The sequence below is a fragment of the Heteronotia binoei genome, chromosome 17 (genome assembly GCF_032191835.1).
Source record: "Heteronotia binoei isolate CCM8104 ecotype False Entrance Well chromosome 17, APGP_CSIRO_Hbin_v1, whole genome shotgun sequence".
NCBI classification, from domain to species: Eukaryota; Metazoa; Chordata; class Lepidosauria; order Squamata; family Gekkonidae; genus Heteronotia; species Heteronotia binoei.
In genome coordinates, this window is record NC_083239.1 from 8,052,178 (window position 1) to 8,075,475 (window position 23,298).

The 23,298-nt window shown below is 45.6% G+C and overlaps 1 protein-coding gene across 1 annotated transcript in view; it reads right to left on the bottom strand.

Annotated features, from left to right (window-relative positions):
* Positions 1 to 1,362: 1,362 nt before the first annotated feature.
* Positions 1,363 to 23,298, bottom strand: part of LIN28A (lin-28 homolog A) — a 77,975-nt gene continuing 56,039 nt past the window's right edge. The window contains exons 3-5 of the mRNA XM_060257876.1: positions 11,828 to 12,012; positions 3,892 to 6,069; positions 1,363 to 3,671 (exon numbers count right to left, since the gene is read on the bottom strand). Coding sequence (XP_060113859.1) covers positions 5,856 to 6,069; positions 11,828 to 12,012 — 399 coding nt within the window. The 3' untranslated portion in view covers positions 1,363 to 3,671; positions 3,892 to 5,855. The remainder of the gene's footprint in view (positions 3,672 to 3,891; positions 6,070 to 11,827; positions 12,013 to 23,298) is intronic.

Consider the following 23,298-nt stretch of genomic DNA (forward strand, 5'->3'; position numbering starts at 1 on the left):
AATGTGATGGCCAGAACTCCCTTGGAGTTCATTTATGCTTGTCACACCCTTGTCCCTGGCTCCACCCCCAATGTCCCCTGGCTCCGCCCCCAAAGACTCCTGGCTCCGCCCCCAAAGTCCCCAGATATTTCTTGAATTGGACTTGGCAACCCTAGTAAGATGCCTCCCCCTTGTCTCATTCTGGTGGGCACCTGCCCACCACCGGCAGACATCACACTGCATAATGCATTACTATGGCAATCTAAAATGGCACCCCTAACAGTTTGGTTTTTGTGCAAATGTTGCTCCTAAATTTTGGGGAGGAGGTGTTTATTCCCAAATTATTATTCGTTTAAAAGGCAGGTGTCGCTGCAAAACATGGAGGATCTGCCAGGTTGGCAAAACCCTACGTTGTAGTTATGGCTGGCTGCTCTGCATGGATTTAATCATCTTCACAGGGCTGTAACACTCATATTTTGCTTTCAAGACTTGTGGGTTTCTGACAGAAATTTGTTGTGTCAGGTCAGAGAAACTCATTTTGGGCCCTGGGACACTCTCTTAATATACTTCACACAGATAGGTATTCTACTAGGTAACTAAACAGACCAAACCAAACAAACTGGAGAGCCAGTTTGGTGTAGTGGTTAAGTGTGCGGACTCTTATCTGGGAGAACCGGGTTTGATTCCCCACTCCTCCACTTGCACCTGCTGGCATGGCCTTGGGTCAGCCATAGCTCTGGCAGAGGTTGTCCTTGAAAGGGCAGCTGCTGTGAGAGCTCTCTCCAGCCCCACCCACCTCACAGGGTGTCTGTTGTGGGGGAGGAAGGGAAAGGAGATTGTGAGCCGCTTTGAGACTCTTCGGAGTGGAGGGCGGGGTATAAATCCAATATCTTCTTCTTCAATTTCTCTCTCCCCCTTCAAACGGTGCAACTGCAATCTATGACCTGAGACGGATTGCCTTCTCTTGCCTAATGGCTGCACAGGCCTTGTGTTACTCTTTGACTCCACTGACCTTAATGGTTTGTACAACTTGATCTCTAAAACTATCAAATCAACTCATGGCTGAACAAAAGTTCAAGACAATGGCTTGGATTCTGCCTGGCAAAGGGGCCATTTTTTGTCAATTCTCCCCTCCCATTACAGATGCCCAAAATGCCCCGTGAAAATCAGCTCCCAGAGGGACAAGATCCCTGGGTATAGCTTTGGAGGGGGATCAGAGGTCTTCTGTGGAAAGAAGAAATCCACAAAAACTACTGCTTCCTCCTTGCGCCCACGGAAAAGCTAGGCAGAACTCACACCTCCAGCCCAACCCTTGATCTAGTGGCTCCATATACACTCTTGGCTTCAAGGGAACTTTGATAAAGGAAGGAGAGGCAGAGGAGGTCATTATTTATAATCTTTATTAAGTTCCATCATTTTCCATAATGGGTACAAGAATGAAAATCAGGAGGAGGGGGTAAGAGAGAAACATGCAGTGATTTTGGACTCACCACACAACATAAATCAGCAGGAAAGCTGCTTGCATGGACAAGAGTCCAGCAGCCCAGACAAGATCCCTTTTATTCCCCCATACACACAAAGCACCATACAGACATCCTATTATTCACCCCCCCACACATTTCATTTTTTAAAAAATCAAGAATTTGACACAAAATCAAGCTTTGGTTGCTAGCAGTAAACACGGAGTTACATTCGTTTTGTCTCCTAATACACAATCACACGGTCACTCAATAAGTCCTTGCCCCCCCTCCCCCCCAATACATTCAGTGCTTCCTAGCAGTCCACAGTGACCCTGAGTGCAAGCGGGCTGTTAACCTGCTTGCCATTCACACTGTTTACCCATAATGCATAGTGTCCGTTGCTGGCTAAACACTGCCTGTTCCGAGCAGTGATTTTATTTGCAAGACCAAGTGGGCAGGAATTCTAGGCACCATTTACAATCCCTGGAATGACTGATTTAACACGTTCCAAGCTTAGAGAGGCTGCAATCAAGCCAACCTCACCCGTATTGCAAGAGAGCTAGGGAAAACAACTCTCCCGCACTCAGTGTTGACTTGCCAATCTAGTACTGTCATTTCAGAAGCCCAACAATCCCCTTGGTCCTAGGAAGAGATGGGAAGGGGGCTTTTGAGAACATCACCAGTTTTCACATGGCAAAGCTGCAAAGAGGTGAGGGACAGAGGACAACCGCCTCCCCCCCCCCCTTGCAAATGCCTATCGCTAACTTTGGCTATTTCCCCCCCTTAAATTCTGTAAACAATCATCAACAGGAACCTGGAAAGAAAGCAGAAAGATTTACGCTAGGATATTTACACATACTATACTCCTAAGAAAGGGACCAGGGTGTGGGGGGAAATTCTACTTCGAGTCTTTAAAGAAGATACAAAATTAGAAGGGGCAGTATTTTCACCTTTTGATTCACACCCTAGGGAACAATCAACCTACCTACAGTCAACCCAGAGAAAGCCATGTTTGTGAATGCATTCTATTGCATTTGGCCCCATTGACACAGAGAAGTTATCCTGAGGTAGATACACAAAGAATTCTACTGCAATTTCAGAACTAATGCCCTGGGTATATCTTGTCACCACTCTCTCCTCCTCTAAAGCAAAAAACAGAGAGGGAGAAACAGTGTCCCCAACAAGAGAAATCAGAATATCCAGTATAGTTTAATATTTCAGATTTGATTGCTTGGCTTTGTGACTCCCAATAATTTCAGATCCTGAGCCTGCACTCCTTCTTTAGCAAAAACATTAATAGTCAGCACAGCAAGGAAGAGCACATGGAACTCTGATGTGAGCTATAAAACCTTTTTTAAAAGGGGGGGGGGAGAACAGTGCATATAGAAGTGGAAATCACTAGACATTTGAAGTGGCTTGATGTTTTGGGGGGACATTTGGCCATATGGCAGTTGGCTAATGCATCAGAAATCACAGATGTAGTAGTCCCGCTCTTTTAAAGCTTCTTCTCAAAATCCTTTACTCAGGTACACACCGACAGTTAGGACTATCTTTGTTGCTCCGAATCACAAGATCTGACTCTACCCTAATCTCCGTTCTTGTCTCAAATTCAAGGAAACCAGCTTTCCCTGTATCCTGGTCCAGGGCTCATTTTGTAGCAGGAGCTTCTTTGCATATTAGGCCACCCCTGATGTAGCCAATCCTCCAAGAGCTTACAGGGCTCTTAGTGCAGGGCCTACTGTAAATTCTTGGGAGGATTGGCTACATCAGGGGGGGTGACCTAATATGCAAAGGAGCTCCTACTACAAATTGAGCCCTGATCCTGTCCACCACAACCCTTTTCAAACATTGCGACCCCAGGAGCCAACCAGCCACTCACATCAGGATATACACAATCTACGATCCTCCTGATGAGCGCAGGCCCAATGTTGTGTGAAGGGGACAACAAGCGTATTTACCATGCGCATGTAGCCTCCACATGGCTCAACATGACCCCCTGAAAACTCCAGGTCAGTTTGTATGCACCAAGATTGTACACACATGGTAAATATGTCTATTGCCCATTGCTCACACGGGGTGACCATGCATCTTGAAAGGGCCTAGCTAGTGAGTTCCTGGCATGTGTCACTGTAGCATTCGAAAAGCCCTTATGTCAACTATCCTATCCTACACTGAGCAAAGTCATCCTGCATAGTGCTGACGGGAACTCTTGAAACACTGGTTCCTCTTTCCCTTTGCGCTGGGGACTATGTACAGCTCCACACCTCAGAAGTACCTCTCACTGCTAGGGACATCCAATGGTTCCTTCTTGTTTTGTTTTTTAAGGAGATGCTATGCCATTCCTTTCTCAACTCCTTCAAGCTCCTAGAATCCTGAGGACAAGGGAAGCTACCAAGCATATCATATCATTTGTACCATGGGTCACTTAAAGGCAGCTGTAATGGTAGCTAACTTCCCTCCCCCTCAGTTTCACAATGCACTTGGTAGAAGTGGTGGACCCAAGTGTCAGCAGGTCAAGACAACATTTCTGCATTACCACCTGAAGGTTCTTTTTAGGGGGGGGGACAACTTCCATGAGCAAGAACAAGAAAACCGCAAGTCCTGACTTACCATAGTGGTAAGAATGAAAAGGAACAAATGGAAGAGATACAGCTGAAGCAGCTTGAGATTTCGAAGAGCCGTTCATTGGCAAGTCTTTGGCTACAACAGTTCACTTCTCTTGAGACATTCTTAATGAGGTTTCACTACAAGAAGATGCTCCAGAAACCTGGAATTCCCCAGTAACATGGGCACAGAATGAGAGACAGTGGAGATTATACAGAAAGGCGGTCTAAAACACTTTGAACACTGAAGGTGGAAACGCAGACTACACCCTAGCAAATATAGACATCTACAAATTCTCCAGTGCAAACCTCATTGAAAGGAAATAGCTGAAAAATACCTTAGCAGATAGCTTTGATGAGAAATGTGCCAAAGAACTTACCGAACAGAGTGGGCACCCAGCATTTAAGAGGCCTCCTTTCTCACTCTGCCGCCCTCCAGCGGTGGCTCAGATCTGTTGACCCACCTTGCCTGACAGAAGGATCACCCTTGGGAAGAACCATAGCAACCCTTCCAAGATTTTACAAGGGTGGAAGAACTGGATTATGGCATGGGAAGAAATGAGATGGAAATGTGCCTAGTCAATGAAGAGACAGCAAGAGAGACGTTGAAAGTCTTAAGAATGGATGGACGTTTAGAAGGGGAAAGGGTGGAGATATTGTCAAGGAACAAACTCCAGTGGAACACGAATCTCCAAGCTTCAGGCCTCTTTGCTGTGCATTTCCCTCTGCAATCAGACTTAATGTTTATCCAGTGAATAGTCCAAGCACACGATCCAGCAGGGAGCAATCCTACATAAGCCCTTTTAAAATGGATGGGGATTTGAACTGACCACGCAGGACACAATTCCTACTGGATGCAGCCCTCCCTCAGCTCTTCAGTCTCCATGCAAACACAACTAGAGGGGGAAGAAGATTCTGTTTAAAATGCAGCATCAAAAAAACATCAAACAGATGTCAAGACGGAGCTACAGTTTTAAAAAACGCAGAGTTTTCCTTTGTGCTGTACAATTTTACAATGCCCCAAATTTAAAACTGTATGATTCCACTCTGTCCAGCCCCAGAAGCTACTGAGGTCCTTCCATCCCTGAGATGTTTGAGAATACCTGAGAATACATTGCAGTAATGTCCTTTTCTTTTTTCTTCCTTTAACTCTTTAAAGATTAAAATATACAAAAATACAAAACAGAATATTTATATTTTTTAAAAAAATCCAACAAACATGGACGATAAAGAAAAACGAACCCACAGATACGTCGTTCGCGCACATCTGAGTGCAGGTTTTATATCACGTTGGCTTCAGAGCAGGTAGGGATGCCCTCCCGTGTCTCGCACGGCAAGTCCAGCTGTCCACGGGAGCAAAATAAATTAAAGGCAGAGGTGAGGGAAGCAGGTAAGGGATGGGAGCAGCAGATTTTTCACCTAATGGGTTAGGGTTAGACACAATACCAGGAAAGGCTCAAAACTCACAGCACTTGTGCTTAAAATTGGTATTGTGGGCTGTGCAGACAGGAGAATTCCAGGAAACAAACAGCACCCAACATAAGCTGAATTGGCCAGTTGACATTTTAGGTGGAGATTCACAGTCCTCCTCTGAAGCAGAAAATGGGCTGTGGACCAACATAACAGTTTTGTCTGAACTTTCTGGCCTTTTCCCCTGTGCCAAATTCTTAAGAGATTCAAAAGCTGCTGCCCCCTTGTCCAGTACCTGCCCCCACAAAACCTGGAGGCAGAAGTTGTTCATTGCTTCCCCTTCTTTGCTGACTTGATGCCCTGAAGCCCCAGTGATCCAGTAGCTCCAACTGATTTCCCAGCATCATTCCCTGGTTTCGGGAAGAAAGGGTGAGCTGTGCATATCTTCGTCCTCCCGGAAGTAGGCAGGCTTTCCCTGAGAACTGGGTGACTGCTGCATTTTGACAGGGCAGTTGGCAACCATGTGGGTAATGCTTTGGCAGAAGTGGCATTTCTTTGGCTGAGGTGGGAGCTTGCATTCTTTGGCATGATGATCCAGACCACCACAGTTGTAACATCTAGAAGGGCAACAACAGAAGAGGAAAAAGTTAAAGACTGCAGGAATCCTATAACTATTTATTTTCAAAAACTTTTAAGGGGGAAAAAATCAAAATAAATTGAAGATAGATAAGATTTTGTTAACAGCAAAAGCCAGCATCTTAAACAAAAGGGATAACTATACATATCCAAATGATATCTGTAAAACATGATAAAAAATATTATAATATTCTTAAAATTGAAAAATATACAGCAATGGCCATTAAAACATACGTACTCCGGCATTTTAGGCTACTAGTAATTTTCTCTTCCTAAAGGCGAAGAAGAAGAAGATATTGGATATATATCCCGCCCTCCACTCCAAAGAGTCTCAGAGTGGCTCACAATCTCCTTTACCTCCCCCCGCCCACAACAGACACCCTGTGAGGTGGGTGGGGCTGGAGAGGGCTCTCACAGCAGCTGCCCCCCTTTCAAGGACAACCTCTGCCAGAGCTACGGCTGACCCAAGGCCATGCCAGCAGGTGCAAGTGGAGGAGTGGGGAATCAAACCCGGTTCTTCCAGATAAGAGTCCGCACACTTAACCACTACACCAAACTGGCTCTCCAGCAAAAGAGAGCCAACTAACCAAATTTAGCTATTCTAAGAGTAACTGCAGGATATTTGCCCTCCAGGAGTTCTTTGAGTTGGCATACTTTTTGACTCCTGTATGAACTTACACACTTAAAACCTTCTCTCTGGAGGATTTAATGCTCATTGGTGTGAACTTCCTGCCAAAATTGCTAGGTTCCTCTTCTCAGAGACTTAATTGTTCAGAAGAGCTTTTGAAAAGGAGCTGGCATAGCCCACTAAGAACTTTCCTTGCCCCAACCAGCTAAACAGCTTGGGACCAGGACATTTGAAGGACTGCCTTCTCCCATATGAATCTGCTCTTCAATTAAAATTGGCATCAGCCCTCATCTTTCAAATCAAGTGGATGGTCAGACCCAGAGACGTCTCTGAGTTGGCACATCAGTTTATGTATGTCCCCCCCCCACCCTCACTGGTTTGTTTGCACCTAATTTTTAAAAGTTTTATTTGCCCAGATTTTTGGATGATTCCATAGTGTGTCTGTTTTTGCCCTTTGTATTCAAATAGTCTGAATAGGGTTGCCACCCCCCAGGTCCCAGCAGGGACCCCCCCCCCTCTTTTGGGGGCTTCAACCTGCTGGTGGCCAGCAGGGGAAAGCCCTGCCCCCAAATTCCACTGCTGGTGTGTCCCCCTCTTCTTCCTTGATGCCGAGATTGGGGGGGGTCGTATGTTCTTGCACTCCAAGCTGCAATCAAGGCTTGGAGTGTAAACATGCATGATCCCCCATCTCCCCCAAAGCATTTAAAGGTATTTTTAAATGCTTTCAGGGAGAACATATGAAGCTGCCTTATACTGAATCAGACCCTCGGTCCATCAAAGTCAGTATTGTCTTCTCAGACTGGCAGTGGCTCTCCAGGGTCTCAAGCTGAGGATTTTCATGCCTACTTGCCTGGACCCTTTTTTGGAGATGGCAGGGATTGAACCTGGGACCTTCTGCTTCCCAAGCAGATGCTCTACCACTGAGCCACCATCCCTCCCCTGACTGGCAGCAGCTCTCCAGGGTCTCAAGCTGAGGTTTTTCACGCCTATTTGCCTGGACCCTTTTTTGGAGATGCCAGGGATTGAACCTGGGACCCTCTGCTTCCCAAGCAGATGCTCTACCACTGAGCCACCGTCCCTCCTACATATGAAGCTTCCTTATACTGAATCAGACCCTCGGTCCATCAAAGTCAGTCTTGTCTTCTCAGACTGGCAGCGGCTCTCCAGAGTCTCAAGCTGAGGTTTTTCACACCTATTTGCCTGGACCCTTTTTTGGAGATGCCAGGGATTGAACCTGGGACCTTCTGCTTCCCGAGCAGATGCTCTACCACTGAGCCACCGTCCCTCCCTAAAGAAAGGAGGTGTGCATGCACAATTGGAATCCAAACTGCAATTTCAAGTCTTGGACTGCATACATGCGCACCCTCCACCCCTCCCCCTCAAAGCATTTAGAAGTATCCTTTAAATCAGTGGTCTCCAACCTTTTCGGCACCAGGGACCAGTTTTGTGGAAGACAATTTTTCCATGGAGGGGGGGTGGTGGTTTTGAGATGATACAATTGTGCACTTTATTTTGGTGTGGTGGTTAAGTGCGCAGACTCTTATCTGCGGGAACCGGGTTTGACTTCCCACTCCTCCACTTGCAGCTGCTGGGATGGCCTTGGGTCAGCCATAGCTTTGCAGGAGTTGTCCTTAAAAGGGCAGCTTCTGGGGAGAGCTCTCTCAGTCCAACCCACCTCACAGGGTGTCTCTATTGCAGGGGAGGAAGATAAAGGAGATTGTGAGCCACTCTGAAGATTTGGCGTGGAGGGCAGGATATAAATCCAATATCTTCTTCTACCTCACAGGATGTCTGTTGTGGGGGAAGAAGGGAAAGGAGATTGTGAGCCGCTCTGAGACTCTTCAGAGTGGAGGGCGGGATATAAATCCAATATCTTCTTCTACCTCACAGGGTGTCTGTTGTGGGGGAGGAAGGGAAAGGAGATTGTGAGCCCCTCTGAGACTCTTCAGAGTGGAGGGCGGGATATAAATCCAATATCTTCTTCTACCTCACAGGGTGTCTGTTGTGGGGGAGGAAGGGAAAGGAGATTGTGAGCCCCTCTGAGACTCTTCAGAGTGGAGGGCGGGATATAAATCCAATATCTTCTTCTACCTCACAGGGTGTCTGTTGTGGGGGAGGAAGGGAAAGGAGATTGTGAGCCGCTCTGAGACTCTTCAGAGTGGAGGGCGGGATATAAATCCAGTATCTCCATCTATCTCACAGGGTGTCTGTTGTGGGGGAGGAAGGTAAAGGAGATTGTGAGCCGCTCTGAGACTCTTCGGAGTGGAGGGCGGGATATAAATCCAGTATCTCCATCTATCTCACAGGGTGTCTGTTGTGGGGGAGGAAGGTAAAGGAGATTGTGAGCCGCTCTGAGACTCTTCGGAGTGGAGGGCGGGATATAAATCCAGTATCTCCATCTACCTCACAGGGTGTCTGTTGTTGGGGGGGGGGAGGAAGGGAAAGGAGATTGTGAGCCGCTCTGAGACTCTTCGGAGTGGAGGGCGGGATATAAATCCACCATCTTCTTCTACCTCACAAGGTGTCTGTTGTGGGGGAGGAAGGGAAAGGAGATTGTGAGCCGCTCTGAGACTCTTCAGAGTGGAGGGCGGGATATAAATCCATCATCTTCTTCTACCTCACAGGGTGTCTGTTGTGGGGGAGGAAGATAAAGGAGATTGTGAGCCACTCTTAAGATTTGGCGTGGAGGGCAGGATATAAATCCAATGCCATCTTATTATTACTACATTGTAATATATAATGAAATAATTACACAACTCATGGTCTGGTTGCTAACAGGCCACGGACCAGTCCACAGCCCAGGGGTTGGGGACCCCTGCTTTAAATGCTTTGGGGAGAGCAGAGGGCGGTGCACACCTGCAACCCAAGTCGCAATCACAACTCGGAGTGCAAATATGCGGAACCCTCATCCCCAATGTGATGACGTCTCTTTGGTTTGATGTCATCATGTTTGGACTGCTCTGCTCCCTCCCACACCACCCCCCCCCAAAAAAAAATCCCTAGCTGGGGACTCGGAGGGACCTGGCAACCGTAAGTCTGAATGATAACTGTTAATTAGGGTTTGTAGAGTCTTTCGGGATCAAGTGCCGTGTTCTACTGGAGAAAGTTTTCCTTCCAGACGTTTCGTTCTCAGCTTATTATTTCCTTCTCAGCTTACATCTGGAAGGAAAACTTTCTCCAGTAGAACACGGCACTTGATCCCGAAAGACTCTACAAACCCTAATGATGTTACCAGCCGTGAAAACCTGAAATCTTTGATGATAACAGTTAAATTTAGCTTAATGGATGCTCGCTTTTTCCTGCTTCTAAAGCAGCCTGATTTAGTCATTTTAACCTACTATTGGTTTAAGTTCTTTTAGCATGAGTTTCTGCTACTGGTTGACAATTCCTTTTTTAATGTTCTTAATTTTCTTGCATGGCTGGGTTTAATTTGTGCGTGCACAAGTGCCACTTTGGATACTTGTTTGGGAGATTTTTTATCTTAATGCAGTTAAATTTATTAATAAGGCAAATCTGAGCACAGCCCATGCATGTATGCATAAATGCAATTTCCCCCCCATTTCTCGAAGCTTGTAAAAATCAACCGAATGCTTTTATAAGTAAGTGGAAATACATAAATCCAGGGAGCATCCATGCTGGTCTGAAAGTACATAGCTACACCACCAGAGGGCAACCGTACTCTTCCACCATATTGTGAACCATTTAAAACAGGAGAGAGCCTGCTTGTTAAAGAGGCTGCTAAAAAAAGGCAAAACCTTAACTTGTTCACTCTCGCACACCATTCCTCATGAGGAATGATCACAGTCCAAGAGCAGAGTGCACGTTTACGTGCACAAGTCCCAAGCTGAGTTCTCTAACATATGCAAGGAAATGATTTTGGATAGTAAATTTGTCTAATGAACATGGACAGCCCCTGGTAGCCAAACAGACAATACTAGGCCAATGTTTGACTCTATTGAAGGCACACATTTCCCTAATACACACAGCCGTTGTAAGAGTCTCTTCTGAGTAACACAATCTAGCTGTACAAAGGGATTTTTTTTTGCTAGGGAAAACCTCCCAACCAGCCATGCAGCTCCACCCTGAAGACACATGGCTCACAGAATGGGGGTATTGGTCCATGCTATTCAGCCCCAGGGTGTTTCTGACCTCTGACCTTTCCCTCTTGAGTTTGGGGCTCTTTTCCTTGAAATTTGCATCTGCTGCTTATTTTATAAAAAGGAGAGGGAATTCTCTTCTGCAAAGGAAGGACCAGTGACCATAGGAGGGAGCTGTGGAAAATGTTGTGGTGTTGGAACCAAACTGAAACTGAGTCAGTACTCTATGGTCTAAACGTAAGAAGCCGGGAGACTCTCTTTCCTCTTTGGAAGCCTGCAGGTCCTAACTGAAGAACTGCCAGAGTTCTCTCTCTGCCTATGTGTGAATTCCATCAGCCAAGCAAGAAATGTGGCATCCACTACTACAGTCAACATCTTCAGAATCTTCTTCCTTAGCCAGCAGTCCAGGCTAAGGTGGTGGTGCAGTGTGTCCTAGCATTTCAGCATTCTGCCACATCTTTCTTTTGCACATGTGAACTAGTCCTAAATCTCCCTGACAAAACAGGAGTCTTACTCACAGTGGTCTAGTACAGTAATTCCCAATGTGTTTCTAGTACCCACTTGCTTCTCCCACAAAGCATCTTAAAAGGGGGAAAAAAACACCTAAGAAAAAAACACCCAAGGGTTTTGTGCCTACAGATAGCGTCAGAAGAAACCTGGATGCCACGCTTTGTGTGTTCAGGGAACACTTCCTCAGAAACAGCTGCCTTCATCATACAGGGAAGCCTGGCTTGGAACTGTCTTAAGGTTTTGTGAAAGCTTCCAATGTTTTGTGATTGGATTTAGTCCCCAAAACAGCCATTTTGTGATTGATCTCTCCAACTCCATAGAAGCCATTTTCTTCTGGCACCCACTATCTGTTCCCAAAATTCCAAAAATGCCTTACAGGCTCTCTGAGACTGGGGGCTTCTGGTCTTACAAGTGGTTTACCACCTGAAAAACACGAGTTTCCTCTTCCTGTTAACCAATGTGCCTTTTTTGAACTCTGGAGCATGTGCCTGGCTCAGGTCTCACCTATCTCCTTTAGACCGGCGCTTCTGGAGGTTCTTGCCCTTTGGTCTCCGCTCGCTGCCAATACAGAACACTCCCCCGGGACCAGTCACTCGGATAGACTCCAAACCCTTGGAAGATTTCTTGAAAGTGAACTCAACAGCTTCTCCTTCCTTCAGGCTGCGAAAACCTTCCATGTGCAGCTTGCTCTGGGGGCCAAAAAATGAGGGTTGGTTAACCGCAGCAGAAATTATGAAGGAACACAGAAGGGGGAGGGGGGGAAGCAATGCAGTTTTGCCAGGACAAAGAGGGCAGCTTCCAATGGCCATCCAAGGGGCCACCAGAGGGGACGAAAGGAAGTAGCCAGACACCCCCGCATCAAGCCCAGACTCAGTCTTATTAATGGAAGTTTATTTATTTATTTATTTGTAATTTATATCCCGCCCTTCCCACCAAGTGGCTCAGGGCGGCTTACAACATGTAAAATCTAACATAAAAATATAAAATTATGCATAAAAATTAAATCATTCACAATTTACCTACTAAAAATCTAGACATCACATAGTTATACTTAAAACATTCAAGACATACGGCGGTCTTACAGCTACACTCAGTTTCAGTGCTGGTTAGTTGTAGGCCAGCCGGAAGAGGACTGTCTTACAGGCCCTGCGGAATTGAACAAGGTCCCGCAGGGCCCTTACCTCTTCCGGCAGCTGGTTCCACCAGGACGGGGCCATTACAGGAAGTGGCTTTTATTTGTTCTTAGAAGCTGGAAGACCCTCAGGATTGCAGAGTAGATACTAAAGCAATATCTGTTTGCTGGCACATTATTACTTTTTGAGTATTGGTGGGGTGGGGTTGATTTTGCAAGCTGCCTTGAAGGCAATATATAGCAAAGCAATGTAAGATCTGGGCTCTTAGACCGAAGGGCTCTGAGTCCATGATTTGCACTCTTGTTACCATGAGTGGTGATAGCGTTTATTGTTTATAGCCAAAGGCTGTTACAATCAATCACAAAGGGTATAAAATATAAATCGTAAACAACATTAAAATAAGCCGATCTTAAAAGTGGTTATCGTGTTAAAACTTCTCACAGTTCAGATACAACTTTAGCCAGTACTTTCTTGGCTGCAAACAAAGGCACTCCACGTTCTCTGCCTCTAAGGAAAGGTTTAAGCCCTTCAAGATCACTGCAAGAAATTCAATTCTAGGCTCTGTAGAAAGGGGGCAAGACAGAACATAACAAACTGGAGCTCTGCAAATGCAAAAATGTGAGGCTGTCTCTTTCTGGGAGCAGTGTCCATCCAGCAAGCGAAGCTACTGGATTGGTCTGGAACAGAATAGATGTAAAGGCTAGTCTGAGATTATTAAAAGTAATGCTGGGCAGATAAATAAATTCTAATATAGTCCCTTCTAATCAATATAAACCAGAAGGAACATTTTGAGCTGGAAATTAACATAGCTGGAAGGAATCGCATCTAGTCCAACCGCCTGTGCAAGCAGGAAATTCACAACTACCTTCCCCTCCTCCCCAGTGACCCTTGCTCAATGCCCAGAGGAAGGCAAAAAAACCTGGAGGATCCCCAGCTAATTTGGCCTGGAGGAAAATTCCTTCCTGATCTCAAAATATTTATTATATAGAGTATTTACATGGAAACTGCCCTGTCTTTCCTTTATCCTGGGAATGTGAGAATGGGCCACGAGAGAGACTCATCCCTTCCGGCTGTCCCTCTCATAATCCCCCTAATTAACAGAATCAGCATTATTATCAGATGGCCATCTAGCCTCTGCTTAAAAATCTCTAAAGAAGGGGAGCCTGCCACCTCCTAAGGAAGCCTGTTCCACTAAGAAACTCTGCCAAGAGGTTCTTCCTAAGATTCAGCCTAAAACTTTTGATTTAATTTAAATCCAGTGGTTCTGGTCCAACATCTGGGGCAACAGAAAACAACTTTGCTCCATCCTCTTGAAGATGGCTGTCATAACACCTCTCAGTCACCTCCTCTCCAGGCTAAACATACCCAGCTCCTTCAATCTTTCTCCATAGGACTCAGTCTCCAGACCCTTCACCACCTTCTTTGTCCTCCTCTGGAGATGTTCCAGCTTTTCCAATATCTTTCTTAAACCATTGTGCCCAAAACTGAACACAGATTGTTTCTGTGTAACTTTGAGTGACAAGAAAATAAAGAGCCTTTCCAGTCACAGGAGATTAAAAAACAAGGCCAAGCCTGACGGTGCAAAATCAGATAAAAATATACTTTAAAGCCCTATATGGCCGAGGACCTGCCTACTTGAGGGACCGTCTCTCCCCGCATGAACCCCAGAGAGCGCTGAGGTCAGCTGGTAAGAACCAGCTGAATATCCCTGGGCCAAAGGAGGCCAGATTGAAGTCCACCCGGGATCGGGCCTTCTCTGTAGCGGCCCCCCTACTGTGGAACCAACTCCTGGAGGAGGTACGGGCCCTGCGATGCTTAGATCAATTCCGCAGGGCCTGTAAGACCCACCTCTTTAAAACAGCCTTCACATAAACCGAGCCAGAAAGTCCTGTTGGATACGTCCTATGTTTTATGTTCTAATCACTGGAATTTATGAAAGATCTTAATTATAGCACCATAATCTTAACTCTAATGTAATTTTAATGTTTTTAAGGATGATTTTATATTGAATTGTATATGAATTTATAATTGACTGCACATGGTTTTATTGTATACTGTATTCATGTGTTGTGAGCCGCCCTGAGCCTGCTTGCCGGGAGGGCGGGATACAAATAAAAAGTTATTATTATTATTATTATTATACTTTATTACTCAAATTTCACAAAAAATTCCTATTTAAAAAAAAAATTTAATGGAGCAATAAAGTATATTTTAACCTGATTTTGCACTGCCAGCATTGGCCCTGTTTTTATCTCCGGCTACCTAGTGGATCCAGAACCAGTCTTAGCTGTTGTTTATTTGTACTTTTGTAAGATACTTTGGGTCCCCATTGGGACCCTAATTAGCTATATAAATAAATACATGGTTGGAAAACAAGGCAGGGTAAAAAAATGTTGATGCACTTTTAAAGAAGGAATTTTGGAGCCAGGAAGGAGTCCTGGGGGGAGAACCAGTCTTCTCATGCCCTGTACAAAGGTTTTGCTTGTGGGCTGTACAAGCTAAATTTGATTTGAGAAGCAGCCATAATGTGCCTCTAACCTGGGAATTCAGATTACTATTTTTGTAGATTCCCCTGCCTTGTAAAATGGTTTTCCTGCATGAAATGTCAAATGTTACTGCCTAATGCAGAATATCGCAATTGCCCCCACTGCCCAATCACTGGGCCACAATAAAATTCTGAAAAACATGACATTAAAAAAAAAAATCAATGCATGCCTAAGAAGGAAGTGGAGATTCTAGTCTGCCATAGATTGCAAATACTGAAGAGCGGGGTGGGGGTGGAGGGTAGAGAAGGAATACAGCTGGTCACAGAGACCTCATCCAATGCCCTGATACCACAAAACATGATTCTTGAAGCTTTATGGGCTTCGGTTGTGAAAGATTGCTTTTTAATCACTGTTTAAATTCCCTGTGGCCCAACATGTTTTAGACTGACACTATCAAGGCTCTTACAGAAGAACGAATATCTTGCATAACATATAGAGTATTTACACGGAGACTGCCCTGTCTTTCCTTTTCCTGGTACAATTCCAAACAACAGAAATGAGAGCACAATTTTGCTCAGCTACAAAATCCAAAGGAAACCTGCAGCATATGGAGAATGGAGCCCATCTCAAAGGAGTGTCTGTTGTAGAATCCTCTGGGCTGGGCTGTGTGCAAATGTGAAGCTGCCTTTTATAGACTCCTCCCCCATTGGGCCATCTAGCTAAACACTCTTTGGAGCATTGGCTCCAAACGCAGAGGTGTCTTGCTTCCCCAGTGAGCCATCCCTGATGAAAACTATGGGAAGAACTCTCATATCTACAGCATCTCAATATCTACTCTCATCTCTACAGCATCTCAAATGCAATACTTCGCAGCCAAGTTAATTCATGCTTACAATGAGAGATCAAGCAAACACATGCCAGAACCACCCCACTCTGTCATACACATGCATGTGGCTGGGTGGGGTGGGGTGGAGTTGCCCCAAGAGACTATTGAACTGGAGCGCATTTGCAGATCAGACGGTTTCATCAGGTCTTAATCATGATGGAAGGTTATTCTCTTAACTAATATAAACAGTAATTATGCATTGTCATGAAAATCCACCCTCACTAGAGATGTGAGACGGGGATGGGGGAGAGATCCCTATCCAAATCTCTACCCCAGGATTTTTCCCCCCAGTTTTCCAATGGAAAAACTGCAAAATTTGGAAGAGCATGGGAAAAACCTCCCAACGAAATGTTCTTTTTCTTTTCTGAATGAACTTTGAAAACATCGAGTGTAGCAGCCCGTAGCTCTTTCATGCTTTATAGCACTGGGTGTATTTTCAATTTTTCTTTGTACAAAAATAAAGCATTCATAACTTTAAATTCTTTAAATACCCCAATACATACATTTCATAAATATCCTACTGCATGCATTTTATGGTAAAAGTAGCAAAAAGAAGCTTAGGTTTGATATGAAAGTACTGCAAAAATCAAAATTTCCGTTTTTTCTGGAAAAAATGCCATCCCTCCTTCAAAATTTCCAGCTTTCAAGCTCCAGCTAACAATACTTGGCAATGCAATTCAATCTTTGACTTCAGCTGACCACTGCATTTATGATGTCTCCAAATCGAGAATGTATTCACTCTTTTTATTTTTTTCATCTCCCCAAAACAGTGTTGTCTCCCACACTGGACCCATATTAAATCACATACACACACACACACACACCTTTGTTGTCTACTGTATGCATCAGATCAAAGAGGTTCTTGCCCCAAACAGATTGTCATGTCATACCAAATGAGTTTGTCTTTAAGAACTGCAAGATTCCCTGCTGCCAATAAGCCACTAAAAGACACTCTTCCAGAACTCAAGATTTTGTTAGAGAGTGCATTTGCAGAACACAGGCAGAACAGCATATGCACACACATGCGTACTTTAATGGGCTTCACTGAACATCCATGTCTGCAACATCTGCGGAGTAACCAGTTCAAGTCCCCAGGGACAGCGGCGTCACTAGGGCGGGGCCAAGGGGGCCATCAGCCCTCCCCCAGAGCATTCTCATTGGCCCCAGGCACTGACCCATGACCGCCCCAACAGGAAGGGGCTGGCCCTGGGACTAGAACGCTGCTGCTCTGTGTGGGCTGGCCGGGATTCTGAAACCGGGGCCGCGCTGCCGCCAGCTCAGCTAAAAGCATGTGGGTGAGTGGGGGAAACTTAAATGCTGCAAAACTGGTATTTTGGATTACGGGGGCTGGTCATGTGACCAGAGGGTGGATGAGGGAGGGGCCATGTGAAGTGGGCGGGGTTGTGTGCGGAGGCGGTGACGCAGCCCTCCAAAAGGGGTGATGCCCAATGGGGGGGGGGGAGTGACTTGAATCAGTTACACCCCAGGGTGCAACCCGCCCTAGTGACGCCTCTGCCCAGGGACCGTTCCCTGACACTTCCTCTGATCCATTTCTAAGCAATAGAAATAGATCAATGAATTTCTGCAGTCCATAAAAGTGATCTAGCCCCACCCCTTTGAGTCTTTTTTTGCTTCCCTTCCTTAGTTTCACAACCGTTTCAGCTACGCTGCAAAAGAAAAACTTGCGGGCAACAATTTTTTTTTCCCAAATCGAATCTAAACTTTGTTATCTAAACAACTTAAAAATGAGGGCCTTAATTAACATTTAAACCTCTCTCTCTCTATGATCATGGTAGGGTTGCCAATCCCCAGGTGGGGGCACGGGATCCTCCGGCTTGGAGGGCCTCCCCCCGCTTCAGGGTTGTCAGAAAACGGGGGGAGGGGAGGGAAATGTCTGCCGGGAACTCTATTATTCCCTATGGAGATTTATTCCCATAGAAAATCATGGAGAATTGATCCATGGGTATCTGGGGCTCTGAGGGGGCTGTTTTTTGGGGTAGAGGCTCCAAATTTTCAGTATAGCATCTAGTGCCTCTCCACAAAATACCCCCCAAGTTTCAAAAAGATTGGACCAGGGGGTCCAATTCTATGAGCCCCAAAAGAAGGTGCCCCTATCCTTCATGATTTCCTATGGATGGAAGGAATTGAAAAGGTGTGCCGTCCCTTTAAATGTGATGGCCAAAACTCCCTTTGGAGTTCAATTATGCTTGTCACAGCCTTGATCTTGGCTCCACCCCAATGTCTCCTGGCTCCACCCCCAAAGTCCCCAGATATTTCTTGAATTGGACTTGGCAACCCTAGATCATGGCAACTCTGCTCTCAGAAAACCTTTTTCCTTTCCTTAGAACAGAACATATTTGCTAAGCTCCAACTTTTTGGAAAGTATTATATTTTACATGTATAGCCAAGATCCCTAGACAGAAACTCCTTTCCCAGTTATTAGAAGGCAAACCTCCCTGTTTGCATCGTCTTAGTTATGTACTTTCTGATTGCAATAAAGAGATGAGACTGGAAGCAGCTGACTCTGGTATGGTATCTACAAGATGATAAACAGAGCAGTTGTGTGATATTCCATGTTCCATAGATATAATAAATGGAGAAATAAAAAATGGAGAAATAAAAGAAATCTGGGGGGGAGACTATTGTGAAAGGGTTAGAGTTCTAGGCCAGGCTGTGAGAGACCTACCGTATTTTTCGCACCATAAGTCGCTCCGGACGATAGGACGCACCTTCCTCCTGGGGGGCGATCCGCTGCCTCCGATCCTGGTGCTTCCTCCGTGCCTGCCTGCCTGGCTCCAGTTCTGACGCTTACAGCAAGCACCAGGATCGCTCCCTCTGCCCTCTGATCCCGGTGCTTGCTGTAAAAGCATCAGAGCTGAAGCCAGGCAGAAAGGCACGGAGGAAGCACGCTGCCCCCCTCCACAGCCGGCGCTCGCAAAGCGCTGGGTTTGCAGAGGGGGCGGGCACTTCCTCCATGCCTGCCTGCCTAGCTTCAGCTCTGATGCTTACAGCAAGCGCCGGGATCGGAGGGCAGAGGGAGCGATCCTGGCGCTTGCTGTAAGCGTCAGAGCTGAAGCCAGGCAGGCAGGCACAGAGGAAGCACCGGGATCGGAGGCAACGGATCACCCCCCCCCCCCCGGAAGGTAGGTACCGGTACCTTCGCTCCATAAGACGCACACACTTTCCCCCCCACTTTTTTTTGGGGGGGCGAGTGCGTCTTATGGTGCAAAAAATACGGTAAGTCTAAATGTCCAGCTATGCCATGGAAGCTCTTTGGATCAGTCATTCTCTCCCAGCCCAATCAACTACACAGAAAAAAGGAAAGGGGGAAAAGAAAAATTGAAGAAACATACCAATAAAATTTCCAGAATTTCTAAACAAATACAAATACTACTTAATCCAAACTTATAATATGATTATTTACTCTAAAGTCATAACTGAGTTGCATCTATAAACCTCCTTTCTTTTCTATTATTTAAAACTGGGAAGAAGGCCCATTGTAAAGAAAAATACAGAGGGCTCTAGAAAGAGACTCTGGGCAAGTGCCCCGTCCCCAATCAGTGCTGTCTTCTCACCCAAGTGAAGGCATTCACTCCCCCACCCCCTCTTCTTCCCTACCCCCACCCCCTTGGTACTCCACTACACCCCCACCTGTTACATTCACCCCACTCTTGCTGTCTTCCCACCCATCCCTACCAACCCTGGCAGGAGAAGCCCCGCCCCCACAGTCACCTCCGGAGGCTTCAGACTCCACTTGGAAAGGTTTCCTCTTGGGATGGTGTGTCTGTGTCTTTAAGGCTGAATGGGGGGGGGCAGGCAGAACAACATGGCTGCTCCCCGTGAAATCAGCCCAGACCCTCGGTTGCACTATCTTTTCAGAGGTCGTTTGCATAGGAAAAGAAAACTTGAACCTTTGGTTGCTCTGTGTTACTGGGAAGAAGTTGGAAGTTCAGCAACTCATGAGTAGAGGTGCCAATCCCCAGGTGGAAGCAGGCCCTCCTCCGCTTCAGAATCATCAGAAACGGGGTGGGGGGGAGAGGGAGGGAAAATGTCTGCTGGGCACTTCATTATTCCCTATGGAGATCAATTCCCATAGGGTATAACAGAGAATTGATCTGGGGGTATCTGGGGCTCTGGAGGGGCTGTTTTTTTTAGTTAGAGGCACCAAATTTGCAGCATAGCATCTGATGACTCTCCTCAAAATGCTCTCCAAGTTTCAAAAAGATTGGACCAGGGGGTTCAATTTTATGAGCCCCAAAAGAAGGTGCCCCTATCCTTCATTATTTCTAATGTAGGGAAGGCATTTAAAAGGTGTGCGGTTCCTTTAAATGTAATGGCCAGAACTCCCTTTGGAGTTCAATTGTGCTTGTCAACTTTGTTTATGGCTCCACCCCCAGTGTCTCCTGGCTCCACCCCCAAAGTCCCCAGATATTTCTTGAATTGGACTTGGCAACCCTATGCCGCCCTCCCACTTGTGATGTCTGTGGTGGATCAAGGCCCTAAAACAGGCCCAGAATGGAGATGCGGAAGAATAATTATGGGGTGTGGAGGGCCATGATGACGGTCACACAGACAATGAAGCTCAGCATTCCTTTTGTTTGCAGTGCATTGTTGCCACACACTTTTTTTGTCATATTCATTTTCAACCTTGTGGCAATTAGCATCAGCATGAGCTTGTGGTGTGATCTGGTTTTTTGGCCTGGTCTGGTAGTATTATGGTATATCCTAGAGCAGGGGTGACCAACGGTAGCTCTCCAGATGTTTTTTTGCCTACAGCTCCCATCAGCCCCAGCCATTAACCATGCTGGCTGGGGCTGATGGGAGTTGTAGGCAAAAAAACATCTGGAGAGCTGTTGGCCACCCCTGCCCTAGAGTATATGCCTCAAGGTGGCAGTTTTCTGTAGGGGAATTGATCTGACTTCAGCTTTCCATTTCCTCCCATCTCCCTGCAGCCTCTACCAAGGAAAAGTACAGTCTTTCTACAGAGCAGGGGCCAAAGCAAGAGGGAAGCAATCTTGGAGGGGCATAATGACAGAGTCCATCCTGCAAAGCAGCCATTTTTTCCAGGAGTAATAAACACAACTGGAACCGGTGTACTCAATGGATAATATCAGGAAATCACCGGAAACAATGTAACTTTCACAAAACCGTGTACAAATATATTTAGTGCAAACTGAACTGAACAAAAAGAACAGAACACTGAGTATACAGTATAAGTAATGTCCCCACAAAGTCTTTCCACAGCCTGGAAGTCGGCTTCTTCTAATAGACACAAGGGTGGGCAAAATCCTTTGAACTCAGCGTTTGACTCCAAACGGCACGGAGGAATTAAGGAGGATCCGGTTATTGCAGGACTCCTCGCGATTTCGATAGAATATACTTCATCAGCCTCCTTCTCTCGACGTTATGTGGAGCCTTAACTCTATTCGTGCACGCAAAAGTGCGAACATCTGGTCCACCCTGTGCCCAATCCTCTCCCGCTTCAAAGAGAGCCTGGAAGAGATACAATGCCATAGATTCCACCCTCCAAACCAGTCTTGCGAAGGAAGGAGGCAGCCTCTTCCTTGCTCCCTCTGAAGCAGGAGAGGGCCTGGACAGGGGCGGGCCGAGCCACGCCTTTGGAAAGAACACTCGGCTCCACCACCCCTTGCCCAGCCCTCTCCCGCTTCATAGGGAGCTGAGCAGGCATCGCTTCATCCTTTCTTCGCTCCGATTGCTCAGAGCGAAGAAAGGACATAAGGGTCGGCGTGAGCGGGCATGGGGCACCCATCCCTGTGGTGAGGTGGCACCCCAGGCGGCTGCTTACCTCACCGACTCCCATCTGCCGGTCCTACTCCCAGTCTAACCTACCTGACAGGGTAGCTGTGAGGATAAAATGGAGGAGAGAATGATGTAAGCTGTTTTGGGTCCATCACTAGGGAGAAAAGCAAGGTATATATGAATAAAAAATAAGAACAATATATAAATAAATGCAGTGCTTCTTTTTTTTGAAAAAAAAAATTCCAAGTGTGTTTTTTAAAAAGGAGCAATTGTTCTGTACAGGTTTCAGCTTGGTAAATGAAATATTAAAAATAATACTCACTATTATCATCATCACTGCATTTAGCACTTATACAGATAGCCAGAAAATAATAGTGCTAGCATTTATGTGACACTTCATCGCAGCAACGCATGCAAAGTAATCCTATAAAATTGGGTTCATTTACTATCTCCTCACATTAAAGATGGGTTTGAAACAAAAGGACAGAACACTGACATCCAGTGAATCTGTGTCTAAATTAAATTAGCGGGCAGAGCCCCATTCAAAAATTTGATACCCAAGCACTATGACAACTCTGTTTTAAAAACTGCAGCCAGATCCTTTAGGAGCTAAAAATAATGTTCTAATCAGATTACTGGCTGAAGGAGTGACAGAATGCTGTTAAAATGGAGTTTGCGATCACTCTTAATCTGGTTTGGAACTGCAAGAGGAACATATTTCTGCATCTTCTGGGTTAACCATTTCCAAACTCTTCTCAAGCAGTTCTTCCTATCACTTTCTTTTGCTCAGCCAGGCCATCTGCTGTACACAGCAGTTCCTTAGAACAGAATCCTCTTTTTTTAATGAATGGAACATGCCCACCATTCATGAGTTACTCAGAACATGAGTCATGTGACCACTCTTCACTTGCCTCTAATGTAACTGCGGGGAATGCCATTTTAAAACTGCGAAGAGTGATTGTGCTGTCTATACTTTCCTAATACTACAATTATGTGTTAACCTCTTCCATGCCCTCTACCAGGAGTGACTCTACTCTAAACGCTACTCAAGTAGGAAAGATGATAGAGAGAGAGAGAGAGAGAGAGAGAGATGATAGATAAATTTATTGTCATTGTTCTCAAAAAAGAAAAATGAGAGCAACGAAATGAGGTGCTCTTCCACAAACATACCAACACATCAACACTAAAGAAAAGACATATACATAAACCATTTAAATACATCTAAAACAAATAACCATTCATAGCCCTGCATTTAGCCTAACCACAGCACTTGGATAGAAGCTGTCCTTAAATCTATTTGTCTTAGCCTTCAACACTCTATATTGTCTGCCCGATGGTAAGATCTCAAATAGCAAGTGGCCCGGATGTGAAGGGTCCTTTAAGATCATTTGTATCTTCCTTTTACATCCCATATTATACAGATCCACCAATGAGGGGAGAGAGCATCCACAAATCTTCTGTGCTCTTACCATCACTCTTTGGAGCACCCTTCTCTCTGCTTCCGTGCAGCTCCCAAACCACACGCAGAGGCAATAAGATAAAATGCTCTCAATGGAACTTCGATAAAAGGCAACCAGCAGACTCCCTGACAGTTGTTGTGATCTTAAGAGTCTTAAATAGTATTTTAGTAAATTTAAAGCAGACACCAACAATAGGTTTTTTGCTTGTTTTGTTTGTTGTCTGCAACAAATGTAGGCTAATGAAATTCTT